The sequence below is a fragment of the Chironomus tepperi genome, unplaced genomic scaffold, assembly GCF_022539635.2.
Source record: "Chironomus tepperi strain 1889 unplaced genomic scaffold, CSIRO-AGI_Ctep_v1 contig_363, whole genome shotgun sequence".
NCBI classification, from domain to species: Eukaryota; Metazoa; Arthropoda; class Insecta; order Diptera; family Chironomidae; genus Chironomus; species Chironomus tepperi.
Window position 1 is genome coordinate 44,980 of NW_027226485.1, and position 14,957 is coordinate 59,936.

Genomic DNA, 14,957 nt, shown 5'->3' on the forward strand with positions numbered 1-14,957 from the left:
GTAAAAAAATTTGAGTGCGTTCAGTGAATTTCTTGGCTCAAATTTCAAATAAAAATTCAATTTTGAATTGAATTAATTAATTTAAGATTGTGTAAACACAATGATGAGATTCCGTGGATCGAGTAGAGGTATTAAGAGACGAAGACCGTCTTCAGTCAATCGTATTGGTATGATAATTGGGATTTTTTGGCAATTTCATATTAATATGTATTATAATTAATAGATTTGCCTGATTTCATTCCATTGGAACGTAGTGAATCTAGTCAGTCTCATCATATGCCAAATCGCAACCCTAACTATCATAATCAACCTACATTCCAAGACAACAGAGTGACCAACAACAATCAGAAACAAAATAGTAGATTTAGTGAAGAAAGACATCATCAGAATCGACGAGAAAACAGTGGAAGTAATGAACGTCAGAAACGCAACCATTCCCCAATCACTCATCATCCAAGTTCAAATCCACCATCCAAATATCGTTCAAAATCGCCAAAGAATTTAAAAGTAATTGCCCGTGTTGGAAATAATCTAAAGCATAATGCAAGCTTTTCGGAATATGGCCAACATGGGTCACATGGACATTACGAAGAATCACGCCAAAAACGTTCCCCAATTGTATTTGATCTCAACGGTCCCCGTAGACATTCCATAAATGAATCGAATGGACATTCAATGCAAAAGCCGTCAACAAGTAATCATCAGATTAAGGCAACTGAAAGTGGTATGCGAAATAATGACCGACCGAAGGCACCAAACTTTTTAGTTACTTTAGATTACCCTGCTGAATTTCATGATACACCACCTCCTACTAAAGATTGTCGTGAAGACATGACAGAAATTTTAGAGCGACTAGAGACATTAGAAAGAGATAAGAAGCTACTATTAGGCCATTGCAAAGGCCTACGTGATACCGTTGATCAATATTATAGAGAAATATCTAAATTAGAAGCATTAATCCATACCCATTCTCAAGAAATTGAGATCACTAAGCGTAGAATTTATAAATAAGTAAGTAAGTATATAGCTAAATTTTATGGCAACATAACGGCTGTAAAAAATTTGAATAATTTTACAGATAAATAAGTTTGTTATTTGATGAAGAAAATAATAAAATTTCAATATTTGCAGTAATAAGCACTTATAATGGCTTTTCTTTATAATATTGGTGACTGGTTCAATTTAGGACATCAAAATGCATACAGGTAATTCCTTAAAACATCGATAGACTTAATAATTTGATAAATTTTGATGATTTGCAGAAAAATTGAATTATATTCAATGGATTTTCCTGATGATATCAATTTAGAGCAAATGAAAGTATATGCTTCATCTTTTGGTGGTCCGTTTGCAGTTATGAAGGATCCAAACTTGTTACGAAAGACTGGGTCAACTGTTAAGCCTGTGATTTACATTTTTTCAGCATCCGGAAATCTGATATCGAAAATCAATGTTTGTGACTAATTATCATAGCTTATCTCTTTGTTTTTGACAATTTTGATATCATTTTAGTGGAACTCTGGTGTACTTTTGACAATGGGATGGTCAGATTCTGAAGAGCTTCTTTGTATACAAGAAAATGGAATTGTGTTAATCTATGACTTATTTGGTGAATTCCTTCATAAATTTTCTATGGGACAAGAAGCAACTGATACACAGATAATTGATGCTAAAATATATCCTAGTACCCAAGGAACAGGAATTGCCGTAATGACTACACAATTTAGAATATTTATCGCCAATAACTATAAAGATCCCAAAGTTAGACTTCTTCCTGAAATTCCTAGTAAGTGTCAAATGACCTTAACATTATTAATATAGAAATAACAAAATAATATAATTTTCAGAGTCAATGTTGGATCCATCAAGTTGGACAATTTTGATAGAAGATCGTAAAACGACATGCCTAATTGCACGTGAAAAGGAGCTATTTAAAGTCAAACAAGACGAAAATATTTGTACAGCTGTCATTTTTTCACTTGATTCTGATTATAAAGCCATAAGGTTCATATCAGTTTCATTTAATAATCGACATGCTGCCATCTGTTCAAATGCAGGCTTTTTATGGATTGGATCAAGTGATTTGAGAACAAAATATTGTGAATTTAACACGGGAAGAATGGAATTACCTAAACAAATTGAATGGATTATGGATAGTGATGATCCATTAAAGGCAGAAGCACTTGTGATTACATACAATTCATTCCTTCTTATTGTTGGTACAAATGGTGAATCCAATATATATCCATACAATGATTCTGCGATATTCTTAATTCCTGAAATGGATGGTGTTCGTGTGCTGACAAATGGCTATCATGAATTTATTCAAAAAGTACCAAAGAGTGTTAGTAATATATTCGGCATAAGTATTTCGGAGCCATCAAGTTTTCTCTTTGAAAGTCATAGGAAATTCATAGAACGTAGTCATCAATCTGATGAATATTTATGTCTGATAATGGATAAAATAGAATTAGCTGTTGAAGAATGTATTACAGCCGCAGGTCATGAATTTGATCCTGAAACACAAAAGAGTTTAATAAGTGCTGCACATTTTGGAAAAGGCTTTATTAATGGACATAATCCTGATGAATATATAAGGACATGTAAAATATTAAGAGTATTAAATGCTATACGTAGTGATGACATCGGAATCCCTTTAACTATTAATCAGTTCCTCCATTTGACACCTGCTGTGCTTATTGATCGACTTGTTTTTAGAAAACATTATGGCCTTGCTATTCAAATATCAAAGCACTTGAACTTGTCGGAATCTCGAATTATGGAGCATTGGGCTTATCATAAAATTATGTATGATAAAAATGACAATGAAATTATTCATAAAATTGCTGAGAAATTCGCAAATGCTTTAAATTTAGGACTTTCGTTTTGTACGATTGCAAAGAAGGCTGAAGAAATTGGAAAGACTAAGCTAGCCATAGAATTGCTCGAATTGGAACCAAATCAGAGTTTAAAAGTACCACTTCTGTTGAAATTAGGAGAAAATAGAAAGGCTTTGATTGCCGCTACTCAATCTGGCGATTCAGATCTCATTTATATGGTATTGATGCAATTAAAGGACACAACTCCACTTTCAAAGTTCCAGATGATTATCAGAGAATTTCCATTGGCACAGAACCTATACAAGAAATATTGCTTATTAAATAATATTACAGCACTTAAAGATATTTATTTACAAGAAGATGATTTCTTAGCACAAGCTGAAATGTCATTAGATGAAGCACTAGACAGCAATGTTAAACTAGATTCATCACTACTTGAGATATCAAGCAATTATAAAAAAGCTCATAAGGAACTCGAAGCGGAACTAACTGATGATCATCGAAAATTGATGAAGCAGCAAAAAGCATTTGAAGAAAAATATTCACGTCCATTCTATGGCTTATCATTGCATGACACAGTTAAAGAACTTTTAGTGATTGGTGATATTAAATTAGCAGAGAAAGTTCGGACTGAACATAAAATGTCCGATAAGCATTTTTGGTATTTGAGAATTAAAATTCTTGGTGGAAATTACCAATGGGAAGAGCTTGAAAAGTTTTCAAAGTCTAAAAAGTCACCCGTTAGTTACGAGCCATTTGTTGAAGTGTGCCTTAAAGCTAGAAATGTCAATGAGGCTAAAAAGTACATTAGTAAATGTCGTGAAGATAAACGTATCATATGGTATAATCGAGCAGGGTAAGTATTGTTTGGACATTCATAAAAAAATAAATGACGTCATGATTAAGTCACACTCTTCTTATTTACTACTATATTTTTTTTTCTCGTATTATAGTCTCTACGAAGAGTCAGCAAAATTGGCGTTTGAGCTGCGGGACACGCAGTCTTTATTTCATATACATAATCTAGCATCGGCTGCGAACGATAATAATTTGGCATCAAAAATAGAAAATTTAATCGCTACTATGTCATCAAAAAAGTGAATCATTAGCAATTCACGATAAAATATTCATTCCTTTATACTACATGACTGTGTATATACTCTCTTATATATTATTAAATTAATGAGCAAATATAAAGTGAATAAATAAATGTATTGCATAATCTTGAACGTGCTAAATATATCATAAAATAAAGATACTATTTCTCAATTTGCTACCACTCTGATCACATGTAAATCATTTCTGTTTGTATATTTTCGTTTCAGATAATCTTTCCTACATTTTGTTGCTCGCGAAGGGAGTAAAAACAGAACGATTAACTGTTTACTGACGGAAATGTGCATTAAAAGCGCATTTCGATTTTTACCGGCTTTCAAAAATTTAAATTTATTTTGAAAATGAACTGACATGAAACGAACTTTTAATCCTGAGATTTAAAATTGATCCCAGATTTAATCTCAGTATTAAAAGTTCGTTTCATTTCAGTTCATTTTCAAAATAAATTTGAATTTTTGAAAGCCGGTAAAAATCTAAATTGTTAAGAATAATTGAAGAAAGATTCAGATAAAATTCTATTCAGTCTGAGTCAGTCAAGCAATTTGTCTGCAGTATACTCAGCACACTTCTGGTAAACATTCATTGAGTAAATGTGATAAGATGCGTAAAAAGAAAGAAGATAAAGAAGAAAAACGTTATTTTCAGGTACGGAATTCAATTCAATAACTTTTCACATATCTTGCATCACATCTCACAATAAACAAAATTTTCACGTGTTGCTCGAAAATTGCTGCAACTCTTTATACCAATATTCTTTAGCCCTGAATGAAAATGATCATATAGTTCTATATATATGTATATTTTTCACAATTTTGTATTCTAAAAATAATCCAAAGCACCTAGGAAGTATAAATAACTGATTTGTTTTAATTTTCTGCGCCACACTAAATTCCAACATCATTTCGTATCGTTGCAAAGTTTTGTTCTTTATTTTGATCAGCCACATTCGCCAGCACACCACTCACAGCATGAAAAAGAAATTAATTAATGATGACAAACAACTATTGTGCATGTTTAAATCATTTTTCATGTACACCGAAGAACTTTTCATATTTTTTTTTATTCTCACTTGCATTTTCCAATTATGCTTAAATATTTCCTTAATTTGATTAAAATATCATAAAGTAAAATTTCCCGAGATTGAATTTAAAAACACTTTTTTTGCTCAAAGAAATTTGAATTTTTTTTAAGGTATTCATTTAATGCTTGCTGTAGTTTCAAATAACATCAAGTTTCGGACTCGAAACTTACATAGAAGAAATGTATGTGTTATTAGGACAATAATTATTTATAGACGAATTATTTTTAAGTTTTTTTTACATTTCATTTTCAGAGAAATTTCATTCGTTTTGGTATTCAATTTTCAAATAGTTTTATCAATATTTATTTTTCATTTAACATTTACAGTTTAAAAGTTTCTTATTTCTTCTTCAAATTCTATTGTATTATTCCATTATTAGTTAAGTTTTTCAAGTCATATGAAGAACAAAATAATGAGTTTGAGCAGTCTCTTTTAAAAAATCTTGATGAGTAATCATCATTATGTAGTTTATCAGTTTATTTATTTTTATTTATTTCGATAAAGCATGGAACTTTGAGCCTATAATGTCCAAATCCTGATAATTTGTCATGCACGCAAATGTCATTTCAATAACGGTTAAATTATTTTTGAATTTTATTAATTCAGCTGAATTCAGCGGTTTTATTAAGATTTGAAAATAATTTTTCCGTTATTTAGCCGACAAATGATCACGTGACATTAATCATAATTTGGACAGCATGCTGTAAGCAAAAGTACTTTGTATATCTTTTATCATGAAGATTATTCAATAATTTTCAGGAAATGAACTTTCTTAATGTATTTTTTTCACTGTATTGTTTTTAAAACAAATTTCTTTGGATTGATGACAGAATTTGTTTTCACCTTTTAAGGAAAGCAAGAAGCATGACAATTGAATTTTAAATTACATTATTACTTCCTTCTAAAGAGCTTAAAATGGATTTCATATGAAACATTTCATTTTTTCTTTTTCTATATAGCATTAATTCAATAATGATGCAAAAAGTTCAAAGAACGACCACAACGACGATTCTTATCAACTGATTTCTTTCATTCTATTTACACATTTATCATAATAATAATTATAATAAGTTATACATACGCTTATTATTTCGCTAGGATGAAGTCATCTCATCATATACAAAACTTAAATCATTTACATAGTTCAAATAAATAATTTTTTTGTTGATTTTTTTACTTCTTTTTCGTTTTTTTTTTCAATCAATAGCATTCATTAATTTTATTACGATTATTAATTGTATTTATTATTAATATTATTATTATTATTTAAAAAATAATAAAAAAATTTGACTAGCTACAATTTAACACAGAACAATCTTTCATTTTTTTTCTTCCTTTGATGATTTTTCTTTTTTTTTTTCATTTAATAAAAGAAAATGAAAATTAATAAGAATGTCCACAGCATGTACTGTGAACGAGGAAAAAGAAGTCTAATAGGAAAAAATCTATTTCAGTAATTATGAGGCTTTTACTTTAAGGATAACTCTCTCATTTATATCCTCATATTTTCATGCTTTTCAAAAAAAGTGCATACTTTTTTTCATCTATTCTATTCTATGCTTATGCGCCCACTAGCACAATTACATTGTTTTATTATGGGTTTTTTTTCTTGGGAGATGAATTTTAATTATTTTTTTAGGTGAATCAGCTTGAAATCATGTGTAAATTATTGCAACTTAGACTAAAACTGCATATAGTACAAAGGAAATGAGAAAGCTTGCTATGATCATATTGAGATCCTCTAAAAGTCAAAGCAAAGCAATCCGATTGAAAATAAATCCGTGGATTTAAATTTAATCCTTGGGATTAAAAATTTAAACCAAGATTCCAAACTCGTTTCATGTCTAAAGTAAGCATAATTTATACACAATTTTCAACTCATTCACCCCCATTTGAATTAATTACATTTTTGTTTGCTTATATAAATTTTAATGTGCATTCATGTATTACACAAAAGGACATAAATTGTGACTAAAAGAAAGGACTTTAAGGGATGAGATGAAAATTTCATTTAAAAATTTTTTACATACTTTCATTTCATATATAAAGACGACCTAAAATAAATTTGTTTTAGTAAAATATGATTTCAGTCAGTCAAACGCATCACACATGATGATTCATGTTTAAATAAAATAAACATGAAGCATTAATTTGTTTTAAAAATATATTATATGTATAGAACAAAATTAGTTTAAAGAGAAAAAAAAATCAAAGTTAAAATTAATAATTGCACTAAACCGTCATTGAAAAATTATATATAGCATGTGAAGGAAGGAGTCACATAAGTCGATATCATAAGATCATTTTTTTGAAATAAAAAATGGATTCCAAGATTCTCAACAAGAAAAAAAAAAATAGTAACAGGAAGGACATCGATAATAAAACAAAGCCTCAATAATGAAAAAATAATTTACAGGACATTTATGTATAATTATCGAGTGCAATGAAGCATAAAGCAAAAATATTATGATGATGACGATGATGAGAGATACAAAACTCACGTGTCCTTATTTATGTGCTGTTCCAAAAATGAAAACTTATAACGACTATGAATCAGATTTCTTGAGCTGTTGCTGATAACTCGTCGTACTTGTTGTAGACGAACTTGGCGAAGCGGCAGGACTTACAGGTGTTAATGGTATATTCTGCAAACTGTCGACACTTCCATTGGAGGTATTGAGTAAGTGACTATTATTTTCCGAAACAAGCTGTTGTTGTTGTTGTTGATTTTTCGGCGATGTTGCAGGAGTCAGAATCCCTAGTCCATCATATCCATTCTTCATAGTCAATTTTGGAATCTTATTACTATTGTTTGTGTTACTGCTACTATTGTTATTATTATTATTTTCACCCTTTATACCCTCTTTAATTCCGTTTCCTTTAGACGTACTCGCTTGTACATTACCCGTTGTAGTAATGCCATTCGATGCTTTTGATGTCTTTATTGCTACGAGATTTATTGAATTTTTCATTGTGATTGCGAGTGGCGGCGATGCTGAGTCCGATAATTGTTGAGTTGAATTGAGTGATGATAATGATGATGATGAAAGCGAGAGATCAGAAGTTGAGCCACCATTGTGAATCAATAATGTATGATTTCTCAATTTAAGTGACGTTTTATAGCTTTTACCACAATGACATTTGAATGCTTTCCGTATTCGACTATATTTAAGGAAGAATAAACATCATTAGATAATCATTTCTTATAAGAATACACGAATGTGTGCCAATAGGACAGACAATAAAAAATGAGTGACGACGTGATGACTTACTTGCCATCCTTTTTATGGCCGTTCTTTGAGTGGTATTTGATACCGTTTACGTTCTTGTAACGCTTTTTACAGCCAGGGACAGGACAAGCAAATGGCTTTTCATTGGAACCGTTCGGCGCTGAGCTTCGACTACCATATCGCATAATAAATTCAGAGCTGAATTCTTCTGTTGTCCAAGACTCATTGCTATCTTCCGACTCCGATACCATTATCTCATCCTCATCAATTTCACTGCCTTTAATTTAGCATTGAAAATAAAAAAGAAACGGAAGTCAGCGATATATGTGTATTTAAGGATAATACAGGAGAAAAGAAGAAAAAATCGAAATAATAAGAAGACATGGAATGGAGGAAGAGAAAAGAAAATCGATATTTTTTTCATGTAACATCGTAACCTCCCCACCCACCCACTTTTTGTTGGATAAATATAAAGTATATAAACATACGTACATTTTCGTTAGGAAAAAGCAACTCACACTTGTTTTTTCTCAACATCCTCCCCTAATTCTGCCTCAATGCTTGCCTTTTTCTCTCTCTCCCCTAACTTTTTTATGTACCGTACATACATTTATTCATTCACAATTCTTTCTGGTTTTATTTTCGTTCATTTTCATTTTTTGTCAGAGCTTTTTCCGAGCACCAAACGAGAGGAATACTCAATACTCGACACTGTTCATATAAATATTGTGTGGAAAATTTGACCTATTTTTCTTTTCTTCCCAAGCATAATATCTCTCGCGCATTCGCGCTTACTTAAGCTTATCTATTCATGACAGATGAGATTTTTATTTCATTTTCTCATATACTAAACTATCATCATCGGTGCTACATATCATTTTATTACAATTATTATGTGTGAGAATGTATATGTAGACAGTATAGTATATTTAATAAATAAATCATCACAAAGCAAGTGCAATAAATGCAATTAAGTAGTCAGGCAGTTATAGGGAATCAAAGTTTATGGCCAATAGATATGATAGATTGTTTACCTGTTGGAGTATTACTTCGATTCGATGACGACATACTGTAACTGTGATGTTTAATAGCAATTTTCCTTTTGACTTCAACTACCCTCTCGCTAGCATTACTCGTCCGGTCTAGTGATTCAACGGAACCTGAGCTCACCATAAATTGTGGTGGCGTTTCTTTACGCGTCGCATCTGTTATGAATCTCTGCACGCAACTTAACGGAAGACAATCAGGCTTTGATATTGGATCATAATCTATGTATAGATGGAAGAGTACATAAAATTAGTAATAATACATTCACGTGTCATCGGGGAAGAAGAGAGAATATTGAGTTGTCAGATGTGATATTAAGGCAATCAATTATTGAACAATTCAATATGGAATCACATTAAAGGGCGAAACAATTTTAAATATCTATCTATCTACACAATATAGAATATATATCTATGTATGGCCTTGCCAAATTGTAAGTGAATCCAATAGACATGTCGTTCTGTTGATTTTACACCTTAATTCATCCACTTACCAATGTGATTTTCCTCAATATGCTGTATGAGATCAATTAAAGTTCCAAATTCCATTCCACATTTGTTAAATTTACAAATATTTAGTAAGAATACAGCCATAATTATTTATTTATTTTTAAAATCGTCAAACTACTCCAGATCTTAGAGGCAGGCGATTGATTAACTTTTTTATCAAATTTTGGCTTCGAAAACTAATTATTTAACATGTACAAACACTTCATTGGCTTCTTTGATCCATTGATGAGTTAATTAATCACTTTAACATCATAATATGATCCACAATACGTCAAAATTTTAATAAATATTGCCTATTCCGATGTTCACTAGATATATATATTTTTTAATCCAAGTCAACTATGTCTCTTTCCGAATGCACTCTATGAGGCAAGACCGTCCGATTGAGAGCGGCTGGTTGCTAATGTTTTGATGGATATTTCAATTTTCCGCTCCCGTTATTATTTTGCGTCTTGTTAATAAAATTGTTAATTTAATTTTACTCTTTCAACGTAATTTTCTTATTTGAAAATGTTTAATCTGGCATAAGATTTCTCCTTTATCAAATTTAAATCCTTAATAGACGTTAAATTATGTTTAATTTAATTAAATGTTTGCCGTATTTACGAGACTTTTGAAGATTCTCTACTATTTTTATTCATTAATACTTGTAGGATAATGCTATGATTATCTAAATAGCCTACTAAGATGCGTTAAAAGTGTTGGAATAAAAAAATGTAAGTTAAATTAAGTGACATAATCGGATTTGATATGTAAGGAAGAAGCATTAAAAAGATGCAAATTGATAACTGAATTTTATGCTGGATAAAGTTTAGCTGATTTTACCATAACAACCAACTTTTTAAAATCGCTTATTTCTTACCCCTGATTTTTTTCGAAGAGTTCTTCATTGTGAATCGATAGTTCGAAGTAAGTAGACGTTTATTTAATTTTATTATGCTGTAAAATAGAAATTTTAAAGTTTATTTAATTTATATATAATTAATTGGATGTCTAAAGTTCAAAATTGTGTCTAAATTCTCAATTCATTGGGATTTTCCATTAAAATTAATATTTTTCGGCAAAATTTTCTCGTAGACACCGCCATTTTGAATATCGGGTAGAGAAAATTGTTAATTACATAAAAACTACCTGAAAAAAACCTAAAACAATAAAACTAAAAGTTTAAAATGGCTGAAATTTATCTATTTAGCGTCTAAATCTAGAAAATTATCATGTATTATCTAAGAAGCATAAATGTTCCGATTTGTTACATAACGACGTGAACTAAATGAAGAAAAAAAATTTAAACAACTAAAATTAATAACATTTTATCTTATTTAACTATTTACAGATCCTCCTTTAAAAGCACCGGACAAAGTCACTTAACTTGATTCAAAAATGTTCGTAACATCAGCTGCCCGAGTTGCTCCACGTATTGTAAGTATTTTAAATAATTTTTATCTTTTTTCCAAGCCTTAATTAAGCTATAAGGAGTTGAATTAAACCCTTTTAGTATTAATTTAGGCATTACATAATCGAGTAAAGTCAAGATCAAGGAAAAAATCCACAGAACTTGTTATATGACTCGATTACGTAAAATCGGAAAAACAAAAATCGTACATAACCTCATACTTTTATCAATATTTTAGGTCGCTAATGGCACAAAAGCTTATCTTAGACCATTGAGCAGTGCTGTCATTTCACAAAGCCAAACATTAGCAGCCCAAAACACAACACCAGTCGCTCTTCTGCCACAAGTCAGGTCATTCCAGACTTCACCAGCCACTCGTGATATCGATTCTGCTGCCAAGTTCATTGGTGCTGGTGCCGCTACCGTCGGAGTTGCTGGATCTGGTGAGTGACATTAGATATGCTACATATAATCGATACTAAACTTTTAATTAGGAAAAAAAGAAAAGAATAGTTCCTTTGAACTAAATTTCATTACCTAATAGTGTAACGCATAGCGACACAGAAAAGAAGAAAGAAAAAAAATCGTCTGTTACGTATGAGGATAAAAACTACATGTTATCAATTTGAGAATTTTAAAATGAATATAATGTAGAGCGAGACATAAACTAGAAACAATCTTGCATTTGGGGCTCACAAACGAGTATCTGATTACTCAAAATTTTATAGCTCCGGGAAGGTCTGAGATAAAGTGTGTCCTGATTAGTCAGGGAACATCCTAGCAGGATGCTTCAATGATTGAAGGTGGAAGAACCAGAAATTCTGCGAAATTATTTTCGCATTGGAAACTTTCATTACTAGCCATTTAAGTTTAATTTGCAAGCTGCCTAATCCTCAAAATGAGGTTTAGACAGAACTCAATTCAGACTAATCTGCTTCTAGTTTTATTTCATATCTATATTAATTGTTTTTTAATTCTCAAACGATATTTTGTAGCAAACTTCACATATGATAACACAAACTAATTTAATTATATAAAAATTTATAGGAATTGGTATAGGCACCGTATTCGGTGCATTGATTCAGGGATATGCTCGTAATCCATCACTAAAGCAGCAATTATTTTCGTATGCAATTCTTGGATTCGCTTTAGCAGAAGCTATGGGACTCTTCTGTTTAATGGTTTCCTTCTTATTGCTTTTTGCTCTTTAATGGACCCTTTCAAGATTCGTTCAAGATAAAATTGTTTCAGTTTCAAGTTGTTCAATTGTTCAAACGCTCCAGTTATTATTTGGTTTAAAATTTATAATAGTTTATTAGGCTTATATTATGAATGATTATTAATAATAATATATATGTGTTTCTCATAGTATCGAAAACAAAAATAATTAATATCTAATTCTGTCATTCACAGGTGCTGGTATTGGAACAGTATTCGGTTCACTTATCATTGGTTATGCCAGAAATCCATCACTTAAACAACAATTGTTCTCATATGCCATCTTGGGTTTCGCCTTGTCTGAAGCTATGGGACTTTTCTGTCTTATGATGGCCTTCTTGCTGTTGTTCGCTTTCTAAATTTATTATGTTAAAAGTCTTCGATAACCCCCACAACAACCTATTTGTCGAAAGTGAATTAAAAATGTTTAATTTTAAGTTTATAAAGTCCATCGAACAGCTATAATACAGGCAATATTTAAGAATGAATGAAAATCCATTTAAGGATTTTTAGACATTTGAAATTATTGAATAATGTATAAAAAAAATTAGGGTGCATTAATTAATTTTTTTGATCTTAAATTGAAGAATGTTTTGTTGGTTAAAATATTGTCCGCATTTCCATCAGCCAATTTAAAGATCCTTAATAATATTAGTAAGAACCAGTGACAATGCAAAACATACATAAAAAAGAATACATTTCCATCAATTAGTATTTTTAAGGAGAATCTGAAAAACTATCAAAAAAGAACTTTCTTGGTGCATACAGAAATTTTCAATCAACAGACTTTACACCCATTTACAGCTTCTTTTATTGTAAACAAAAAGGGAGGATTTTACATAATTGAAGCATATTTGGTTCTTGAATTGTCTGTCCTGAAACATTTCGTCTGCATTCTCGGGAAAAAAGTGTTAATACCATCAAACTGAAATTAGAACGATAATACAAAATAAAAAACAAGTGATTAGTTACGACACACAAAATTTCTGTATTTTTTTACTGCATATTTTATTATACTTCCATTTTTCAGGATATATGATCATTTCTTACATAATTTGTGACTTACGCAGCTACACAGAATTCTACATTTTCATCGTCATTTTTAACGGTCAAATTTTTTTTTGAATTTTGGGGTGCGTTCAGTAAAAAAATAATTCACATGCCAACTATAACTGAATACACTCGTTCTTTTCCTATATTCTTTCAAAGAGAGAAGGTGTGTTTTATTCGCTGTGCCTTAAATTAATTAATTAAAGTAGTGGAATCAATGTGGTTTTGTACAATTACTTTAGTTAATTGCATTGACATTAATAGAATTATCAATTTCACGATAAAAATGCTTGAAATTGTTAATTTAATTATTCCTAACCTTTAAAATTTCACAACAAATTTATTAATGTTCTATTCTATTCCGTATTGCAGATAGATTGAATTAAATCAGGTAAGCATCCATTGGAAATGTCCTGAATCGGTTAATTAATCGATATGTGGGACAGTTAAAATCTATTAAATTAATGATAGACCAATGATGTGACTTCTGATCAAAATTGTTTTTGATTTCGTTGCTAGGTCTATCTCCTGTGAAAATCAACAAGAATGGGTGCGTACAGATACGTCCAAGAGTTATATCGCAAGAAGCAAAGCGATGTATTGCGTTATTTACTCCGTGTAAGATGCTGGCAATACCGTCAATTGACAAAGCTCCATCGTGCTCCAAGACCATCACGTCCAGATAAAGCACGTCGCTTGGGATACAAAGCAAAACAAGGATTCCTCATCTACCGTATTCGCGTACGTCGTGGAGGCCGTAAACGTCCAGTCCACAAAGGTTGCACATACGGCAAGCCAAAGAGCCATGGTGTTAACCAATTGAAACCATACAGAAACTTGCAATCAGTTGCTGAGGTAAGCATTGGGTCCTTTCTATAATTATAAGTACAATACTTAGATGATGATATCGATCTTTATTCACTTCTGAATATAATTTGATGTTTTAAGATTTATCCTTCCTTAGATGTCTGAAAATTTAAGACATGTCAAAAATTTCACTTCCTTATCATTAGAATATTACTAATAAATTGATGTTATTTATAGGAACGTGTTGGACGCAGAATGGGAGGTTTGAGAGTACTCAACTCATACTGGGTCGCTCAAGATGCTGCCTTCAAATACTACGAAGTCATCTGCGTCGATCCATTCCATAATGCCGTTCGTCGTGATCCAAAGGTTAACTGGGTCTGTAACGCTGTACACAAACACCGTGAATTACGTGGTCTTACATCAGCTGGCAAGAGCTCACGTGGTGTTGCAAAGGGATACAGATATTCACAAACAATTGGTGGATCTCGTCGTGCTGCATGGCGCCGCAAGAATCGTTTGCATTTACGCCGTTATCGTTAATCTGGAACTTTGTCTTTGCTATTGTAATAACATCCTAACAATGATACATGCAAGATTAAGAATAAATTTTCTTATGTAAAAAAATGACTTGAAAGCTTTTTATTAATTAATTTAAATTTACAG

At 31.1% G+C, this 14,957-nt stretch overlaps 4 protein-coding genes across 5 annotated transcripts; 3 read left to right on the top strand and 1 right to left on the bottom strand.

Moving 5' to 3' along the window:
• On the top strand, positions 1–4,094 carry Vps16A (vacuolar protein sorting 16). Its single transcript, XM_070646485.1, has 6 exons — positions 1–167; positions 224–1,205; positions 1,263–1,452; positions 1,513–1,786; positions 1,848–3,696; positions 3,794–4,094. Exons 2-6 carry the CDS (start codon positions 1,147–1,149, stop codon positions 3,939–3,941), a joined length of 2,520 nt encoding a protein of 839 aa, XP_070502586.1. The 5' UTR covers positions 1–167; positions 224–1,146; the 3' UTR covers positions 3,942–4,094.
• LOC139095209 (juxtaposed with another zinc finger protein 1) lies at positions 2,551–10,164 on the bottom strand. 2 transcript variants are annotated; one of them, XM_070646489.1, is made up of 5 exons: positions 9,808–10,164; positions 9,302–9,535; positions 8,310–8,544; positions 7,539–8,199; positions 2,551–3,136 (listed from the first exon to the last, which is right to left on the bottom strand). In XM_070646489.1, exons 1-4 carry the CDS (start codon positions 9,905–9,907, stop codon positions 7,584–7,586), a joined length of 1,185 nt encoding a protein of 394 aa, XP_070502590.1. In that variant the 5' UTR covers positions 9,908–10,164; the 3' UTR covers positions 2,551–3,136; positions 7,539–7,583. The 2 variants fall into 2 exon arrangements, with proteins under 2 accessions (XP_070502590.1, XP_070502589.1); XM_070646488.1 differs by lacking the exon at positions 2,551–3,136 and having other exon boundaries at positions 4,961–8,199.
• Positions 10,165–10,685: 521 nt separating this feature from the next.
• On the top strand, positions 10,686–13,417 carry ATPsynC (ATP synthase, subunit C). Its single transcript, XM_070646478.1, has 4 exons — positions 10,686–10,732; positions 11,157–11,242; positions 11,455–11,659; positions 12,630–13,417. The coding sequence occupies exons 2-4, from the start codon at positions 11,204–11,206 to the stop codon at positions 12,791–12,793; spliced, it is 408 nt and encodes a 135-aa protein (XP_070502579.1). The 5' UTR covers positions 10,686–10,732; positions 11,157–11,203; the 3' UTR covers positions 12,794–13,417.
• Positions 13,418–13,587: 170 nt separating this feature from the next.
• RpL15 (ribosomal protein L15) lies at positions 13,588–14,921 on the top strand. Its single transcript, XM_070646458.1, has 4 exons — positions 13,588–13,650; positions 13,857–13,875; positions 14,004–14,339; positions 14,529–14,921. Exons 3-4 carry the CDS (start codon positions 14,031–14,033, stop codon positions 14,832–14,834), a joined length of 615 nt encoding a protein of 204 aa, XP_070502559.1. The 5' UTR covers positions 13,588–13,650; positions 13,857–13,875; positions 14,004–14,030; the 3' UTR covers positions 14,835–14,921.
• The last annotated feature ends 36 nt before the right edge of the window (positions 14,922–14,957 follow it).

Coding starts and splice junctions, on each gene's coding strand:
- Vps16A (XM_070646485.1), top strand. CDS start 1,147: ATGGCTTTTCTTTATAATATTGGTGACTGGTTCAATTTAGGACATCAA. Junction 1,453..1,512: donor ATCTGATATCGAAAATCAAT/GTTTGTGACTAA, acceptor ATATCATTTTAG/TGGAACTCTGGTGTACTTTT. Junction 3,697..3,793: donor ATATGGTATAATCGAGCAGG/GTAAGTATTGTT, acceptor CTCGTATTATAG/TCTCTACGAAGAGTCAGCAA.
- LOC139095209 (XM_070646489.1), bottom strand. CDS start 9,907: ATGGCTGTATTCTTACTAAATATTTGTAAATTTAACAAATGTGGAATG. Junction 8,545..9,301: donor TCGAAGTAATACTCCAACAG/GTAAACAATCTA, acceptor GCTAAATTAAAG/GCAGTGAAATTGATGAGGAT. Junction 8,200..8,309: donor GGCCATAAAAAGGATGGCAA/GTAAGTCATCAC, acceptor CCTTAAATATAG/TCGAATACGGAAAGCATTCA.
- ATPsynC (XM_070646478.1), top strand. CDS start 11,204: ATGTTCGTAACATCAGCTGCCCGAGTTGCTCCACGTATT. Junction 11,243..11,454: donor CCCGAGTTGCTCCACGTATT/GTAAGTATTTTA, acceptor TCAATATTTTAG/GTCGCTAATGGCACAAAAGC. Junction 11,660..12,629: donor CGTCGGAGTTGCTGGATCTG/GTGAGTGACATT, acceptor TGTCATTCACAG/GTGCTGGTATTGGAACAGTA.
- RpL15 (XM_070646458.1), top strand. CDS start 14,031: ATGGGTGCGTACAGATACGTCCAAGAGTTATATCGCAAGAAGCAAAGC. Junction 14,340..14,528: donor ACTTGCAATCAGTTGCTGAG/GTAAGCATTGGG, acceptor TGTTATTTATAG/GAACGTGTTGGACGCAGAAT.